Raw genomic sequence first — 18,897 nt, forward strand, 5'->3', positions numbered from 1 at the left:
TCTGCCCCATGTGGTTCCCTTTACTCTGAGGCTTTATCCCTTGCTGTGGGTAGGGCTTTTGTACAAAGCCTTATGCACAACTCTTATCCATCCCCTCCTGCCCCAGCTGTCCCCTCCTGCTGTCCCACCCTCGCAGAGCTGTAATTTATCCATAGGGGAGATGACGTGTGCCCTCCTCCCCCGGGATCAGCTGACAAAAGAGATGTTTTATTCCAGGGCTTTATCCCAGGGAGGAAATAAATAAACAGAGAAACAGAAACCTCATGAATTTTTTAAAGCTCTTATCAAAATCTTTTCTTTCTCCCCCTTTTGTTTCCTAAGGCAGAGCAGGGAGTTATCCCCTCCATCTACATCCTCTGCACTTCTTTCCCCTTCAATCCCTTAATCGTCTTCCTTCCAGCTTTAATCCACACAGCTTCCCTCTTTCTTCTTGTTTGTTTGTTTTGTTTTAGTTCCCTGAGCTCCAAACAGTCACAAAAACAATGCCAACACATGGGAGGCCACATCCTCCCATAACGAGCCGTGCATACACATGCAAACCTATCTTCTCATACATCGCTCCTCTTCTTCCTTCTTCCCTAAAATGCTTTTGATGTTCAGTCCCTGATTCCATTCCATGGTAGCAGAACTCTCCCTTGAGGCTTGTATCGCCATCACTGCCATCCTAATGAGTTAATTAAGAAAATGCAGAGCGGGAGAGGTGAGGGCTCCTGAGGATGGCACCTGGGAGGCACGGTCCCTTGGGGAGATGCTTGCTGCTCCCATGGGGCCAGGGATGTGGCGCTGGGGATGGTCCCTAGTGGATGTGATGCAACAGTGCAAAGTGGGAGAGAAGTCGAATCACAGAAGGAAGTGGTGGCTTCAAGAACAAACTTGGTTTTTCGCATGGCGGCTCATTAGTGGCACAGAGCAAGAAAGCAACAGCGAGCCATTTAAATTGTAGATTCTGACCTTTATGCTTAAGATCTTTTCAGACGTCCTGTTTGCAGCTTTCTTTTTTCTTCTTGGTGTCTGTGTGTGTTCTGGCACTTCATAATCCTCAAAATGAGATTTTATGCTGGCTGCTTTTCTTTCTTTCTTTTTACTATTATAATGCACCACATCCTCCTTCTTTTCCCCACCGAGAAGCCCTCCAGAGACAGCCCCAGGGAATTAGAAATATCTGAGAGCCCCATAGAGCAGCACTGCCACCTCCTTTCAGTGGTGGCCCTCTGGACACAATCCCATGTACGTATCTGTACCCAACAAACGTCACCCCGGTGCTGCTTCCCCTGATAAGGATGTTTAAAGAAACATTGACATTGGCTTTTGGCTCCAAACCCAACATCCTTGACATAGAGGTGGGGTGGCACTGGCACTTGAGGACACTTCAGAGCAATGTCATGTGTCCCTTTGTAATGGGTTAAGGATGGAAAATGCCATTCCGAGCCTATAGAACGTGGACAAACGGAGGCTCTGGAGTCCGTGATCCAGAGTGATTCCCATTTATACCCGCAGGGAAGGTCCATGGGAAGCATTCCCCCAGCCCAGCATCCCCCAATGGCTCCTAGACCTCCATCCACCCCCACCCCCCTGAAAAATACCCTCAAAACACTGAGTTATTTTTTTGCAGATTCTAATGTTAGCCAACATCTCTCTGCTCTCTCACACATGCAGCCACACTCGGAGCTGGTTTAGTTCTGCACACTGCAAAACCCACATGTTTGTATCTCACGGACACTTCCTCTCTGCTCCCCCAGCTGTGAGATGCAGAGAGAAACCAGCAAGGTCTTTGCAAGCAGCAAACTTCCCTCCGGCCGATGCCCATCCGGAGAACACACAGCACATCCCATTAGGATTTGCAATTTGGGATTGTAATAACTCGCCGTGGAGCTGCAGGGATGGCAGCCCCGGTAGGAGGGAGGGCAGGAGGGAGGGAGGCGACACCGAGAAACCCAACGCGATAAAAATAGCACCAAGCAGAGGCAGCGCTCCCCATCTCGGTTTCCTATGGAAACGTCGCCGCCGTCCCTGCGTGCGTCCGCCCGGGGCAGCTTCGGATGCTCCATCGCACATGGATGCTCCTGCAGCCAACAAGGACGGCGCTGAGGCTGCAGTTTCCCTCTGCGGGAGCGTTCCCAGCCGTCGTCCTTCTCTCACAGCTCAAGGCCAGCCAACGAGAGCCCGGAGGCTGCCCCTCATGCCGTGACCCCATTGCTTTGGGGCCAGCAGGAGGACAACCCCCCCCCCGTCCAGCCCCCATACCCCCGCCGGAAACAAAGGCGCCGGGTGGGCAGCAGAAGGGGCCATGGCACGGAGGGTTCCTACCTTCATCGCACCAACATAGAGGTACTCTTCCAGATCTGATAATTCCGGGCATAGAGAGGCTGTGGGGTGGCACTGGGTGGGCTTAGAGGGGCTGCCCTCCAAACTCCCCCCCTAGAGCTAAAGTTGCTGAGAGAAGCACGGGATCAACCCCTCTCCCAGCATGTTTTACCATCCCATTTTTTGCTGCTCGAGGGGAAGTTTCTAATTGATTTTGTGTGTGTGTGTTTTGTTTTTTTGTTTTTGTTTTTTTTTCTAATTAATTGCTGTGGCCTCAGATAAAGGAGCAAACCTTATTTTTCAGTCCCAGCTGGAAAATCCTGGGCTGAACCTGAGCAGGTGGGAGGTTTGCAGGGATCGGAGTGTGGGTTTAGTGGGGTCGGGTGGCTGCTTCATCCCTGCATCACCCAGAGGGACCGTGCACCCAGAAAGTCGTATCTATAAAATAAAGAACCGAAAGGCACAAAGCAGCGGCAGGGAAGGAGTTAAACGCACGCAGAGCTGTAAGGACCGAATCGCGGCGGCTTCAGGGTGCGCGCAGCTCTGCGGCCGAACCGAACCGAACCGAGCGGAGCGCAGCGGTGGGGAATGGCCTGGGGGGGGTCGAACTGCTGCCTGCTGCCCCCCGGCCCCGCTGCCCCCCCGGCTCCGAGGGGATGGAGCGGCGGCAGAGCAGGGACGGCGATATCGGAGAGCGCTGGGTGCAGGTAGGGGGGGGTGATGGGGATGGGGGTTGTAAGCGAGGGGGTGGTTTGAGGGGCTGAGGGTTGAAAAAAGGAAGAATAAAAGAAAGATCCAACATCCCTCCTCAAAATGTGGCAGTGGGGCTTTGCGCTGCCTTCTGCTGTCAGAACAGTGGGTTTGGGTTTGGGTTCGGAGAGGCACAGGGACTTCTCCTCCTCCCTGCAATCTGCAGGAGGCTGGAGGATGGCAATCTCCTGCCACGAGCCTCCCCTGTTTATTTGATCTGTTCGGCATCTTAGTGGAAGATTTTAATATAAAGCTTTAAAAAAAAAAAAAAAAGAAAAAAAGAAAAAAGAAAATGCACGAAGAAGCAGGAGGCAGAGGGGAAGTGTGTGAAGGTTACCTTGAGCTGAGCACTGCTCTCCATTCCTGACATCAGGATGGGGTTAAATAAAGTTTCCCAGCAGTGTGGAGCTGGGTAGCACCCTCTGGTAATGGGGTCCAGCCCTGGGATGCTCCTACCCATCCCCTGCTCCTTCCCCCTCTGACTCTGCCATAACTCCTGGGCAGGTTGTGCCCAGTTTCCCCTTCCCATGGGTGCATTCCTGTGTGTCTGAGACCTCAGCTATGCACAGGGCAATGGAAGCAGGCAGGCTCTGGCTGTGGATATGCAGTGACCCCATTGTGTCACCCCACACACAACCGTCGGGCAGTGGGATGTGGTGGCTCCAGGGCTTTTCTGTCCCCCAGACACTTCGATTTGGGAAGCACAGCAGAATTCGATTGAATGGAGGCAGCCCCAGATGCAGTGCAACCTTTTGCCATTGCACGTTGGGATCTGCTTCAAATTCTCTTGCCAACGTGGGGCTATAAGAGCAGCAGGATGCCATAGGGATGGGTGTGCAGAAGAAAGAAATCAGCCCCCTGGGAAGGAGCTCTAAAACAGGAGCTGCAAGAACAAATCTTTTGTACTGTATTCATTTAAATAGGCTGGAGAAGGCATTGTCTGCTGCTCCAAAAGCTCGTTTTCCTAATTGCCCCTGTGCTGTGCATAATCCTAGATTACTGAGGGTTGAGCAAAGCCCCCATAGCAGAGGGTGAAGCATGGGCTATATGGGCAAATTATGTGAAATCTGGGGCAGTCTGGAGGGTATGGGGGGGGGGAGGCACAGCTGCCAGCCCTTGTCTGATGGCCCCATGGACCTCCTATGGGCTTTGTAGGGTTTATGCCAATATATGCAGCATGGGGTTGGTCCCGTTGGTAGTGTTTATCCTCTCTGGTGCACATCTTGTCTCACTAAGGCGTATTGAAACCCATAACTGGATTTTGCAGATTGGGCGTAAAATACCTAGGACATAATATGTATTAAGACTCATTAGGTTAAGCCAATTCCCAGCTACATGGAATCATTTGAATGGAATTAAATCACCTTTTTTCACAGAGCTTAAGTGTCAAAAGGGTGCCAGCCTCCGGGATGGCTCCTTCTGCAGCTCTGGGGCTGAGGGAATGGGAGGGAGCCAGGAGCACTGAGTAACGTGGCTGAGATGGAGGCAGTGTCCCCAAACTGCTGCTGGATGACATAGGGTCAGCCTGGCCCTGTTTGCATCCAGACAGGTGTGCAGGAAAAGGTGTGCAGGTTGGAGAGGTGAAATGGTTGGGAAGGATGCACAAGGAGGGATGCACAAGGATGCCATGGATCCTTTGCACCATGCTCTGTATTCTGCATGAAACACATGAGATCCTGCGCATCATGCATTTGATCGTCCACACTGTGCTTCAGAACTAGACCTTGCATGCCTTGCTCTGGCTCTTGCAAAAGCTGTGTTGCACTCTGTGGATCGTGCATTCTCTTTCACATGCTGTGCACGTTTCCAGACCCAAGGGTGCTGGCAGGGTTCAAGTCTGTGCTAGGGGGAGGGGGGGATGGAGCTTGCAAACATCAAACCACCCTGCCCTACCCACCACCTCCAGCCCATCACTTGCTATTTTAAAGCCCTATTCTTTCCCTGTCTCTCCCGATAAGAAATGCTAATGACGCGATGAAATTGGATAGTTCAATCGCCTTCTTCTCCTAATGGAACTCTTGTGTTCGTTAATTTGCTGTTTTTAATGGGCTGATTATTCTCCTGCGCTGGGGGAACCACGTGAGCACTTCAGTGTGTTTTGTCGTGGTCAGATGTGAGGTGGTGCTTGAAGGCAGCTGAACCTTGTTGCTCACTAATTGTGGAGCAATTTGAAGAGGAGGCCCAGATGTATAAATTACTGGCACCGCATTCCTTCAGATCATGAGCAGCTGCTGAGCTCTGCTGGGACCTTTACCCACCATCTCTTGGTGCCAGGGGGGATGAACCTTGGGAATTAAGGAGGTAGGCAAGGTCCTGAGGATGGGGAGCTTTGGGTGACCCCATGGTTCTCCCCAGGCTAAGTATCCTCAAGAGCGTTGCTGGGAGCATCTGGGCACTGGGGATAATGAAGTGAGGAGGACTGGGGAATAAAGGAGCCACTATGGGGTGGGTTTGTAACAGTTTTATTGCATGCTGTTGGCCCCAGTGATGCCCTGAGCCCCTGCTGGGTCAGAATGTGGCTCTGCTTGCTGTTTGTAATCCTTAGCCAGCCAGGGAGCAGTAAGGCAAGAGCATTATCTCCTCCAGACAATTAGTAGAGGCATTAATGGAATATATGCAAATGTACAGTAATTGACCTGCGACTCTACAGTTCATGATGGAGAAGGATGAGCTCCAGATGGCTTAATGAGAGTAATTGAAGCCCCTTCTTTATATGCAGTGCTGCCTTGCTGTAGCCTGGCAGGAGCAGAGCTGGGGCCAGAGCAGAGGTGAATGGGGATATGGGGACAGGAACATGGAAAGGAACAGCTGAACTTGGAGGTGTCCACTGATATAGAAGCTCAAAGAGCATGTTGTCTCCTTGTTTGGTTGCTGCTCTCTTTTACTCTGACTTTACTTCACCTTTATTTGCTTCCTGGGTCTGGGGAGAGGTCAGTGTGTGAGGACCGTGGGTTGTGGTTCCCAGGGAGTGGATTCTTTGTGGGCTGCATGTAATTCATTGAAGAGGTGATTGAGTAGCTAGTCTGGGAACCCAAATTAAAATATTTATGTATAATTCATGCCATATGTTCCACCAATATTTTTTATTTAATCAACTGAAGACAGATGGCAGGAACATAGAGGCCATTAAACTAATGGCACTTTGTTTTTCCATTTATTTTCCTCTCCTTTCCTAAAATAAGATGTGCAAGTGACAGGCAGCAGAGCCATCGGTCATGGGAGTGTAGAGGCCCACGGTGCTGGTGACATGTCCCGCTAACAAATACCTTTTTCTTGGTTTGCAGGTGGAACTTCCTCACCCTGAGACTGAAATGAATGGAGAACCTCAGGGCTGGAGATGCACCCAGGGACTTCTCACTGCTCATCTGCAGGCTGTGCAGCCCTGATCTTAATAGAGATGCTCACAGTATCATCTGCTGCTGAGAGCTGCTGCACCCCCTGATCTGCTCCAAAGCTCCACCTGTCCTCCATGCTGCTATGTCCCTCCAAGGGGCTGGTCTAAGCGGGGAATAATGCAGAATCCCCCACAAAGGAGAGCATCTCCCTGGCTCTCCAGGAGGGATGAAGATGCTATGGCCAAACTGTGGGTAAAATTCCAGCGCTCCTTTCGGCGGAGACCAGTGCGTTTCTTCACACTTCTGGCTCTCTACCTGGCAGCTGGCAGTTTGGTTTTCCTGCATGCTGGCTTCACTGGGGAACCCCGGGTGACAGGGAGCCAGCGCAGCCCTGGAGCGGGTGAGGGGCTGGGACTGCCCTACCTGGGGGGCACACGGCTGAGCAGAGGTTTCCAAGAGGTGGCAGTGGGCCGGCGGCGTGGGCACTGGTTCAAGGGCATGACCAAGGAACCAGCAGAGAGGAGCAGAGTGGGTGACCACAGCGCGGTGCGGAGCCGAGCACCCAAGGGACGGGGTGGCCGTGAGAAGGAGGAGGACAGAGGTAAGGGCTGGTGGGCTACAAAGGGTGCATGTGCTTTGCTTTGGAAACCACTGGACTAGAGGATGCTTTGGGGAGGGTTGTCTTCTTCATCCCTCCCTTCCCAAATATCTATCATACAGTGTACTTTTTTGCTCTTACCCTGTGTATTGTTGTGCTTTAGGCTGCAGCTTGATGGCATGGGCACTTTGGGGCTGCCTAATGGGACTGTGCTGACAGGTGGAAGCCTGGAGATGTGGCTTTTGGGGACATGGTTTAGTGGGGTTGGGTTGATAATTGGACTCAATGATCTTGAAGGTCTTTTGCAACGTTAATGATTCTATGACGTGTTGATGGTTGGGTTTGATAATCCTGGAGATCTTTTCCCATCATAATCTGATGATTCAGTGACATCTCAGCCCCAAGAACTCCCATCCTTTGAGAATTCAGGATCAATCCCTCTGGCCCCACTGAACACTGAAGCCTGACATGCATGCTGGGTTTGGCCAGGAGCTCCCTGCCTGTGGTGTGGTGTTGGGCAGGAGTGTTATTAATGAACAAGCATAAGTGAATGCAGTAGTTCTCATTGATTTTTAAAATGTCATCTATTTATCCTGAAGGCAGCTAAAGGCAGAGTTCCATGCTTGCTGACACGCTTTGAGGCTGCGTGGTGATGTGAGACATCATTGCACATCTAGTGCTGGCACCCAGTGCCTGCAAAACCAAGAGAAATACAGAGGAAAGCTTCCACTGTGCCTCTGTCTTTGGGGTTTGCCAGGCAAGCCCCCTCCCTGCTGGCTTTGTGACCACTTGGCAAGGTGGCAGCTTGCCTTTTTGGTTCAATGGGAGAGCTGTTAGGGTTTGTTGTCAGTAATAAAGTGGGCTGTGAGGAGCAGCAATACAGCTTGCCACAGTACAGTGCACCTGTGACAGCAGTGTAATGGATTACCGTGGTATTTAGGGCAATTGCTGCAGTATTCTCCATTATAGGAAATGCAGAATGAAGTCAGCAGCAGAATGGTAACTACCAGAAAGATGTTTGGGTGTTGTTGGGTTCTCTGCTGCCTTCTCGTGTACTGTGAGCCCCACAGGATACATCATGGTTGCTGCACAGCATGAGAGCCAGGGTGTCCCCATGTCCCTGCCATACTTGTGCCAAGGGTATCCTAATGTCCATGCCATCTTCTGCAGGGCTGCTCCCATGCCCTGGTGCCAGGGGTGTCCCATTTGTTTGAGCGCCTGCAGATGGAAGCTGAGCAAGGTTGCTCCAAGTGATGGGGCTTTTAATGAGAAGGTAAAACTGCTTGTGGTGTTTAAGGTACTTTCTACTGTTAAAATGAGACCAGAAGGCTCCCTATGGATGGCATTCCTGCCCTGATGCTCACATCCCATTGTGCCATGTGTAGCCATGATGTCCTGTTAATGCCAACTGACACATCCAAGGCCTTGCCAGATGGCTGGCGAGAAGGAGCTGTCAGTCACCATGAAAACCTGTTGTGCCTGTATGCATTGCAGCTTCCCACAATCAGTTTTTGCTGGGCTCTTCCAGCTTTGGTGCATGAGCAAGCAGTGGCACAAAGAGAGGGGAAGCAGCCACATGGATGCTCAGCCAGGGATGTCCCCATGCCTCCCCATGCCAGATGAGGGTTGCAACATGGAGCAATGGGTTTGATTTGTTGCATACAGATAATCCTTGCCTGTTGCTGAGGGCTTCCTGGTGGTGGGCATCATCTGTGATGGTGCTGTACACAGTGGTTTTGGGAGAGCATCTGCAGAGGAGCTTCATGGGGCTGGGGAATGGCTCAGCCTTTGATCAACGAGCTGGAAAATCAGGGGCAGGTATTTGTTTCAAGCATCGCTGCAGCACAGCCCTGAGAAAACACCTTGGTTCTGTATTTAGCTTGCTAAACAGCTTGAGCAGGGGAAGAAAGAGGGTGGACAGATGGGACAGTGGTGCTGCCCAGCTTGGGGTCCACCCAGCAGCCAGCCCCTTTCTCCCCCATTGTCCTTTCATCTCCCTCATTATTCCACTTGCCTTCCTAATAAGTTGCAGCACAACATATGTCAAGAGCGATGGATTGAACGTAATGCACATCAGTCACTGGTGCTGTGAAAATTGCCAGAGTGATCCTGTGCTGGTTAGAACTGTCACGAACTAAATTAGCTGACCTGCTGAAACCTGCTCAGCGCTGCAGAAATGCCAAGTTATGCTGAGAGCAATTGGGAGCAATGAACGATGACTGCGTGGTGGTTTGAGTTATTAGGAACGTTGCTTTCTGCCTTCCTTCACCCCATGCCTGGGTTGGTTTGGATGGGGCTGTGTGCAGGGGCATGGCAGCAATGGGGTGGGCAGGATGTGGGGCTGCTGCAGGACCCTCAGCAGATGCTCAGTGCAGGCAGGAGGGGGGAGATGGGGGCATTTGGTAGGGAGGGTGTGCTGTGTGAAGGTGTCTCGCTGTTGGCTTGGTATAGGGGTGGAGAATCACAGCTGGGTGTGTGCTGTCCATGACGGGCACAGCTGTGAGGAAGGAATGCAGTGAGGATGGAACTGTTTGTTCTCAGATTATTGGAAAAGGCTGAATTTGTCAAACGAATGATTTCCTTGTAACTATTTATTCAGCTCTGCTCCCTGTCCACCAGCATCCTCGTCTGCTCTCAGCACAGCCATCACTCTTTACTTTGCCAACTGTTAGTGCTAGGCAAATATTGTCTGCATCTATGTCAGCAGGGGACAAATGAGTTCCTGGCTGAAAGAAATCTGGTTCACACTGCATTTCTCCTTAACCCAATAGCTCTGTTCCCATCCATGTCCTCCTGAGGACCCTTTGGTTTCTCCCTGTCCTGAGTTGCCAGAGCACCGCAGCACAATAATAAACATCATCATCATCATCTGCAGGCTCTGACCCTCTCCTCTCCCTCCCCAGCAAGGTACATTGGTTGCTATGTGGACAACACTCGGAGCCGCACGCTGCGCGGTGTGTCCTTCTTTGACTACAAGAAGATGACAGTCTTCCGTTGCCAGGACAACTGTGCTGAACGGTAGGGTGGGATGTGAGCAACACACCTTCATTCATTTCCATGCATTCATTGGACTTCTCTGCTCTGCCACTGTTCCCTGCCCCAGCTGTTCCTCTTCCCCCCCCCCCTTCCCCACTTCTTTGTTTCCCTTTAGATGTGTGTCACTTTGATTTATATCTGTTTATTTATTTTGGGAATGTAAAACTGGTTTGACTCTTCAAGCAAAGGGTCAGGGGTTGATGGGCTCATTGCAGTGCTGTTTTCCTATGGGGCAGGGGACTACAAGTGCCCAAGGGTGGTGCTGGGCTCTTCTGGCTATGCAGTGGTGGCCTCACCACCTATCCATCCCCTCCATCGCCATCCCCAGACCCAGGGACTGTCCCTAGCATAGATCTTACCCTAGTAGCAACTCCTGTTCCATGCCCAGCACTTACCCCTCTCCCCCACAGGGGCTACCTGTATGCAGGGCTGGAGTTTGGTGCTGAGTGTTACTGTGGCCATAAGGTTCAGGCACCCAATGCCAGTGAATCCGAGTGTAACATGGAGTGCAAGGGTGAAAGGAGCAGCACCTGCGGCGGGGCCAACCGTCTCTCCATCTATCGCCTGGAGCTGGCCCAGGAGTCTGCCCGACGCTGTGAGTCCATGCTCCCTAAATATGGGGATCCCACTTGGGGGTCAAATCCTGGTGTCTCTACTGGTGGGTGTGATACTGGGGGGTTGTAAGTCTCCATGGGCCAAATTAGCTTGGAAATGCATTGCATTGATAGGGGATGAGAGTGGCTTGATAATGGACTTATTCCATTTGCTTAAGCTTGCTCCTTACAGCTGGCCATGCTGACTGATGGCACTGGGATTAGCTCCATCTGGATTTGGGTTTTTTGGGTTTCACCGTGTGCTGTAACAGCCTGTGAGCCAGGCACACCTCACTGCATGGACATTTTGGTTCTTCCCCATTGAAGGATGCATTCCTGGTTGGTTTTACTTTCCAAACACCTCCCAAAGAGAAGCTAGCTGAAATCCAATTAGAAAAACGTTAATAAACTCAACCTGATGGGTTTGCTCTCCCTGCAGATGGCAGTGCGATATTCCGGGGCTGCTTCCGCCAGCCAGACAATGTCTCCATTGCTCTACCTGCCAGCCAGCCCATGCCCAACATGTCTGTGGACAAGTGTGTGGACTTCTGCACTGAGAAGGTACTGAAGCTTGCACGCAAAGCTGAGCCAGCAGATGTGTCATGCTGGATAGATCTGCATCCCATTTAGTGTGATGCTGAGGTTTATGAATGATGAAATTTGTTGTCCTGTGGCTCATCAAAGCTGTCACACTGGGGGAAGGAGATTTTGCTCCTGCCCAAATGCTTTGCCTGAGATCAGCAGCCCTGGCTCTGCCCGTGGGCTCACAGTAGGCCTCCAGCAAGATCATCATAGAATCATTAAGATTAGAAAAGACTACTAAGATCATAAAGTCCAATGATCAACACATCTCTACCATGACTGCTCATAGAGTCATAGAGTTGCTGAGGTTGTACGAGACCTCCAAGATGATCAAGGCCAACCACCAATCCATCACCTCCATGCCCAATATCCCTTGACCCTAAGTGCCACATAAATTACCTGAATGAGGCTCTGAGGATGGCTCTGTTCATGTGCCCATCTCTGCAGGAGTTCCCGCTGTCGGTGCTGGCTGGCACTGTCTGCCGCTGTGGCTTCCCCACCACGCTTTTCCCCCTGCATGAGCGTGAGGATGAGCAGCTCTGTGCCCAACGCTGTGCTGGAGAGGAGTTTGAGAGCTGTGGCACCACCGAGTTCCTGCTTGTCTACCAGACCCAGGTGCAAGGTGGGCACAGGATTGGGGCACTGGGTGGTTGCTGCTTCATCCATCCCACAGGCAGCTGCAATCTAATAGCTATTTGCCATTCATTAGAAATCACAATTTATTTTAATTTCCCTGGAAATAAATCGTCCCCTGAACAAACACTTTTAATTACTGCTTAAATCAGATGCAGGAAATCGCAGTTTACCATCTGCCTCCAACGAGATCCCTCCTTGCTTGGGGTTTTTTCCCCTCTTCTCACCAAGCCGTGGTGTGCAGCCAGCAGGTGAACCCACCAGTATAATATACAATGCCAGTATAGCATACAATATAATGGAGTGGGGGGAAGACCAGGAGCAAGCACTAAGCTCCCAGAATGGCTCCTTTCTCATGCAGAGCAAAGGATTGGAAGAAAGATATGGAATTAAAAGTGCAATATTGACTGGAATGGAGGGAGATGCTGCACGCTGACCCCACTTTCCCTTCACAGACAACCGCTGCATGGACCGCCGGTTCCTGCCCACCCGCTCCAGGCAGCTCGTTGCCCTGGCCAGCTTTCCTGGGGCTGGCAACACGTGGGCACGGCACCTGATTGAGCTCGCCACTGGCTTCTACACTGGCAGCTACTACTTTGATGGGTCCCTCTACAACAAGGGTGAGTGTGGGGTGTAATGTACGGGTGCAGCCAAAGAGTGCTGATGCTGCTCTGCAGTGCTTTTCAACCCATGGTGGGTGTTGGGACTGGGCAGTGTTTCTATCTTCATTGCAGCAGCAATGGGTGCTGGTCTCCCATGGAAAGGCTCCAGGGAAGCTGCTGTATGCAGGATTAAACAGCAAGGAGAAATTTTAAAAGGAAAAAAGTCTTGAGGCATGCAGGAGCATCTTCAGGCAGGAGCCAGCTCCTCTTAATACCACATGCTGTTGCAATGAAGGAGAAAACATAAATTCCCCCATTTTAAAGCTATTTGCCAAAGTTTCATCTGTATTTCTTGGGATGCCAGCAATGATAGCTATAGAAATGCTGTATGTGCCCTGTCTGACAGGGTTCAAAGGTGAACGGGACCACTGGCGGAGCGGGCGGACAATCTGCATCAAAACCCATGAGAGTGGCCAGAAGGAAATCGAGGCCTTTGATGCTGCCATCTTACTGATCCGCAACCCCTACAAGGCTCTCATGGCAGAGTTCAACCGCAAATACGGGGGGCACATCGGCTTTGCTGCGCACGCCCACTGGAGGGGTAAAGGTAGGAGTGAGCTGGTCTGTGTGTAGTCAGTCTGTGGTGCCACCACGTTGGGTCTCTTGGGGTGAAGAGCATCCATTAGGCTTGCAGTCAGTAGTGTTATTGTGCAGTTGTATAATCATTAAGGTTGGAAAAGACTTCTAGGATCCTTAAGCCAACCATCAACCCATCGCCACTACCTCCATTTGTAGAGAATGCCACCAGCATAGGGACACCCTCCTCAGGGCAGACTTCTGCGGGGTGAAAGTCACACCATAGCTGCTCATGGTGAATTCCATCCCCTCCTTCCTTCCCCTTGGACCTTGCCAATGGGTTCGGCATGCCCGGCTGCTCACAGAGAGCCACCTTCCCATGCACAGACAGCTTGCAGAGGCTTGTTAATTATAGCAATTTACAAATTGCTGTTGTGGAATTGACTTCATTGGAAAGAGTTAAAATATTTAGCTTGATTGAACATCTGCTACCCTTAATTCAGAGTTTATTTAAGGGGATCTTTTTCCGTTGTTGCAGTGATGTGCCTGGATTTCGTTATTACCATGTGCTTGATGCCAGCAAAGGCATTTTAGTTATGATCTGAGCCCTCCCCAGCATCCATAACCCCCCAACACCCATGGGGAAGCCCCCTGGGCTCCAGCCCCATGCAGCTGGGTACATCATGTCCCATGTCTCGTTTGTACCTGCTGCTGTGGGGTGCAAGAATTGCTCCTGGTTCATACCCAACCTAAAGAGGATGCATGTTTTAATGTGTGTTTAAGACCTGGGTCAATTGTCAGGTTAGCTGAGTTTTAGCTCAGCTTGCTTGGGAAGGTGGAGGTTTGCCATCGCTTGAGGTCTTTATAGATGGGTTGAGGTTGAGAAGCATGGGTCACTATAGTCCATGAGCTCAAGTTTCCCCTGCAGAAAGCCCTGCTCTCCTCAACATCCCACTCTATTTCCATCTCTAATTTTGGGGTACTTCAATAGGTGTTGGAAAATGCTGGATGTGGCTATGGGTAGCCAGGAGTTTTCTTCCTTTGGCTACAAGCAAGCAGAGGCTGGAAGCTCAGCAAAATCCCTATTTTGTTCCATCACATTAATTTTACGAGGTCCCTGGAGCAGTTCCAAAGCAAAGTTTTATGTGATATGATTACACAAGGTGAATTGTCCCGTATCTGTTTAATGAAAGAGATACTGTGTTTAATGATTCTTTGGGGAATTAAATACACTTCAGCTGTTAATCAGGCATTGGTTTCTTGGGGAAGAGAGGAAGAGGCAGATACCCGGAGCTTCATGCATCATGAACCACGTGCAGAGAGCATTTCCAGGAGAGTCGTTGCTTGTTATCGATGTTTCATTATCCTTTTTATCCCGATTTTTATGCAGAGATCAATTAGCCAAGACAAGTGATGGGAATAAGTGAGACATGCCAGTGTCCCAGGGCATGTCTCACCTTGTGAAGTCCCTATAGGCTGAGCCACCAGAGCAGGGAGATAAGTAACATGAGGATCCCATGGTTGCCTGATGCTCACCTTCACTGTCCCTGTGCTCCTTGCAGAGTGGCCAGAGTTTGTGGCCAACTATGCACCGTGGTGGGCGACCCACACGCTGGACTGGCTGCGCTTTGGCAGGAAGGTGTTGGTGGTGCACTTTGAGGACCTCAAGCAGGATCTCTTCACCCAGCTGAAGCGCATGGTGGGGCTGCTGGGCATCACTGCCTGTGAGGACCGCCTGCTCTGTGTCGAGGGGCAGAAGGATGGTAACTTCAAGCGCTCGGGTTTGAGGAAGCTGGAATATGACCCCTACACCCCTGAGATGAGGAAGATGATCAGCGGATACATCCGAACGGTGGACGCGGCTCTGAAGCTCCGTAACCTATCAGGGGTGCCGGATGACTACTACCCAAGGTGACGATGATGGTCAGGGGGCCTGCCCCTGCCTGGGGAGGAAAGGATTGATTTCCTCTGCCTGCTTCCACCCAGTGGGTGGCTTTCTTGTAATTCTCCATCTGCTGCTATGAGCTGTTAATCAACCCCCTGCATGAGAAGCGCTCGCTCCCCAGCCATTGCTCAGCTTGCTTGGTTGATACCTTCACAGAGCTGGGCACCGAGGGGATGCACAGTGCCCTGCCACTGTTACTGGTCCCTGTCCCCATCCTGCAGGTGAGCCCTGGCCCCATTGGACACTGTGGGAGTAGGTAAATCAGGTGGCGTGGGGCTGAGTAGCTCCATCCCACTCCCACAGTGGCTGCTGCAGCATCTTTAGCAATGCAAGGAGTTTGCTTTTGTGGATGCTGCAACATAGGGGCCCTGTCCCCCTGGGGTGTGAGCTGGCTTTGGTGGCTGTCCCTATGCTTTGTGCACTTCCTGAACATCTCTGGGTCTCCAGTAAGGATGGAGATAATTCCAACAAGGAGGAACACAGTGTGGGGGGCAGCACTGTGGGATGCATTGAGGTGAGGTGGTCATGATGCATTTGGTGGGACATCTCTGGGTTCTTTGGGAGCCACCTCTGTATGTGTGGTAATAGAAGCACTGACCCTGGATAGAGGAGCATGTAGGAGCATCCATTCCTCATTGCAAAAGCTCCCAAGCTAGAAAAAAATCCCAAGGGAGCTGTTTCTGGGGGAGGGTGAGTGGGGTAGTGGTCTGGATAAGACGTGGGCCAGCTCCAAGCCATTACTGTGAGAGTGAGGGCATGGGCAGGGAGCATAGCTTCTGCTTCTGTCTGGGCTCTGGGGAAGGAGGAAACCAAAAGAGCTCTGTCCTGGCTCTGTGTAGGGCTTCATGTTGCCTCAGGCACCCCAACACAGCTGGGTGTCCACCCTCCCTCAGATGGATGGAGGTGCAAAAGCCATATCTTGTCTGCAGCCTTTTCTAGAGTTAGATACTCAACGATTGGCTTTTAACTCTTGATGGTGATAGACATGTGTGCACAGGTCCAAAATCTACAAATAGCAATTAACCTGTATTCAAGGGAAAAGAGGAAAACTCCACTGGATAAGGAGATTATCAATAAAATATATTTTTCTAACGTGCGTGAGGAGCTGACATCGCCTAAGGGACAGGATGGGGGGGTCTCTTTGCATTGGGAGCTACTCGCCCATGAATGTATTTTGCAAAGAGTGTGTTGGTGTCCCCTGTCCTGCACTGCAGGCTGGTGGCTGCCTACCTCTGTCAGAACAAATCCTCAGGTCAACCCAGCTATTAAAGGAGTTTTGTTGCTACCCTGTTTCTGCGTGTGTTTGTGAGGCCACAGCCTTGAGGCTGCCTGATGACATTCAGTCCCAGCTTTAATTGCATTAATGACGTCCTCGTGTTTGGATCACTGATGAGGCAGCTTGGTCCTGGTAGCTTTATTACCCTGCTGGTGTCCTTAAAGAAAGGTTTATTCAGGCACATTGTGTGAGTGGAGAGATTTACTGCCAACTTTATTTCCATTGCCTCTTATCGTACCTCAGGCTCTATAAAAAGAATGGTTTTGGTGGGATTTATGCTGTTCCTCCTGGCCAGCTGCCCCCAGAGCTGCAGCTCCTGCACCACCCTTAATTTTTGGTGATGTGCTGGCAGCAAGGAGATGGTGCATGGGGTATCACTGGCTCTGCCCATTGTCAGCTGTGAGAGGCACATCACATCCAGGTAGTAAAAAAAAGTCTCTTCTGCAATGTCTGCTAGCTCTGTCAGCAGCTATAGGCTGGATGGGTTACTCAGTGGTTGCCCTGGTAACAGTGCCCGCACCAAAACTGCCTGCATTTCCCCCAATTCTGCGTGGGTTTGGTGCACAGCCAGCAGCGGTGGGAGGGGATGGGGATAGGAATCTCATAGCATAAGTATGGGGATGGGACAAAGATGGGGATGGAGACAGGAGAGGAATAGGCTTAGGATGGGGATGGAGATGGGAAGGGATAGGATAGGGAGCAGCTCCCTTCCCAGCTATGCCAACAACCTCGTCTTGGAATGAACCAAGCCCTCAAGCAGGGCTCCTCTTCCTCCCAAATTAAACCACACACTAAGCTCATGCTACTCCTTAAATAGGGAGGAGAAACCACCTTAGCAGCATAATGCAGAAGCTGCGACAGCACTTTTACAAAAGCCATAAAACGTATGGGAGATGAGGGTTATAAATCCCAGCAGCAGTAATATTCACCTCCTACAAAAGCAGCATGTTTATTTATCGTTTTTACTATTTTCTGTAAAATTTACTGTTGATGATCTGCCTGAATGCACTGGGGATAATTTAAACATGGCTCCAGCCCGCCTGGCACTGGGGAAAGGGAGATGATAGCATGTTTATTCTCTTTTTTTTCCCCTTTCCTTAAATCCATTTCCAAATAAAGGGTGTGATTTATTAGGGAAGTAAAGCACAGCTTTATTTCGAAGCTGTGACAGCTAATTGAAAAAGAGCAGTCACTAAAGGACGGTAATGTGTTCTACAGAAATGATTTTGGTATATTCTGCAAGTAATTTCCCAAATGGTTGCGTGAAATGAGATCCAACCCCTGAAGTTATGGGGAGATGGGAGAAAGTGGGGAGGGAGCACAAAGGGTGCTAGGGGTGGTGACTGAAGGTCCCAGGGATGGGATGGGAACTCGCAACACAGAGATAAAGATGGGGGAATCCCAACGGATGGAGATTGTGGGTTCAGTGGTATGTAGACAGTAATCCAGGAATGGTGAAGAGGGTCCAAGGCGTCCAAGGGCTGGGGGTTGGTGTCCCAGCTCCTGGATCTCTCCTGCTGTGTGCAGACATAAAGCCTTCACCCACAAATGCACCCGGTGCATGTGTGCCAGATCCCAATCACAACACATGGAGCTGCAGTGGGAGTCGGGTGGGATGCTCAGCACTCCCAGTCCACAGCTGAGCCCACTGCTGTCATTAATAACTCCTATTTTAATCAGCAGAACAGAGCGTTCGCCAGATTCCATCTGATAGAAAACATGTTGGGGTGACACAAGCATGGGGGAAGGACTGTCAGTTTCTCCTTTCTCTTTCCTAAAGAACCATTCTAGGACCATATTAAAGGGGTAACAACGATAATGGAGTGCTGCTGGAGCTGTCACAGCACAAAGGCAGGATGTGACCCCAGCCTGGCCCCACTGCTTCCCTGTCTCCCCCATTTCAGCACTGGGAATCACTCACATGCTCTGGGAAGAAACTGAAAAGCTCGTGTTCCTTCCCTGCTCCAAGACGTAGTGGGGTATTGGTATGTAAAACAGGTTTTGCATTAAATAGGCAAACACCTACAAAGATGAATGCAAATATTAGGTTTCCAAAGCTGTCTGCAATGATGGTTTAACCCAAGGTTATGTAGCAAGTCACCAAGGTTTGGTTAAAGCTATTTACAGGGATAACAAACGGGCTCACAAAACCCAGCCACCAAAATGCAGTGAGAGCATCCCTGTTCCTACTGGGGGCAAGAATATGACATGGCTGTGCCCCCCCCATCCTGCACCCAACTTTTGTTTTTAATTAATATCCCAGACTCAAGCTGGAGTCCCCAACAATGGTGCCCAAACACCCAGTGTGTCACCCCTACTGTAAGGACGAGGCCCTTCCTCCTCCTCCTGGAAACTGCAGGCACTGTGGGTGACACAAAGAAATCAGCCCATAAATAAGGGTGACACCAGTGTCCACCTGCTTGTCACAGCCAAGCAGCCCAACTCGTGAATTACCTCCCAAATTAACTGTGCATGAAATTGGATAGAGACACTGGTTCAAATGGCCATTACCAGGGCACTCCGCAAGGATCCTCCAGGACATATCTCTCCCTTTTTGCTGCCAGCTTTCCACTTGGCTGAGCCCATGAACCATCCCACATCCCTGTGGCACTGCTCTGCTGGGCAGAGCAGGGACACAGAAAGAGGCACTGCAGTGGGGCTGAGCCC

The 18,897-nt window shown here is 50.8% G+C and overlaps 1 protein-coding gene across 5 annotated transcripts; it reads left to right on the forward strand.

The window, feature by feature from the left end:
* The first annotated feature begins 789 nt into the window (after positions 1–789).
* Positions 790–16,239, forward strand: WSCD2 (WSC domain sialate O sulfotransferase 2). Of its 5 annotated transcripts, none has more exons than XM_015878098.3 (9): positions 790–2,328; positions 6,339–6,990; positions 9,891–10,005; positions 10,434–10,618; positions 11,056–11,177; positions 11,646–11,820; positions 12,287–12,451; positions 12,840–13,040; positions 14,572–16,239. In XM_015878098.3, exons 2-9 carry the CDS (start codon positions 6,567–6,569, stop codon positions 14,922–14,924), a joined length of 1,740 nt encoding a protein of 579 aa, XP_015733584.2. In that variant the 5' UTR covers positions 790–2,328; positions 6,339–6,566; the 3' UTR covers positions 14,925–16,239. The 5 variants fall into 5 exon arrangements, with proteins under 5 accessions (XP_015733584.2, XP_015733585.2, XP_015733586.2 ...); XM_015878099.3 differs by lacking the exon at positions 790–2,328 and adding an exon at positions 2,480–3,011; XM_015878100.3 differs by lacking the exon at positions 790–2,328 and adding an exon at positions 5,143–5,355.
* Positions 16,240–18,897: the final 2,658 nt, after the last annotated feature.

Source organism: Coturnix japonica, chromosome 9 (genome assembly GCF_054131305.1).
Source record: "Coturnix japonica strain WE chromosome 9, WE-NBRP24, whole genome shotgun sequence".
Taxonomy (NCBI): domain Eukaryota; kingdom Metazoa; phylum Chordata; class Aves; order Galliformes; family Phasianidae; genus Coturnix; species Coturnix japonica.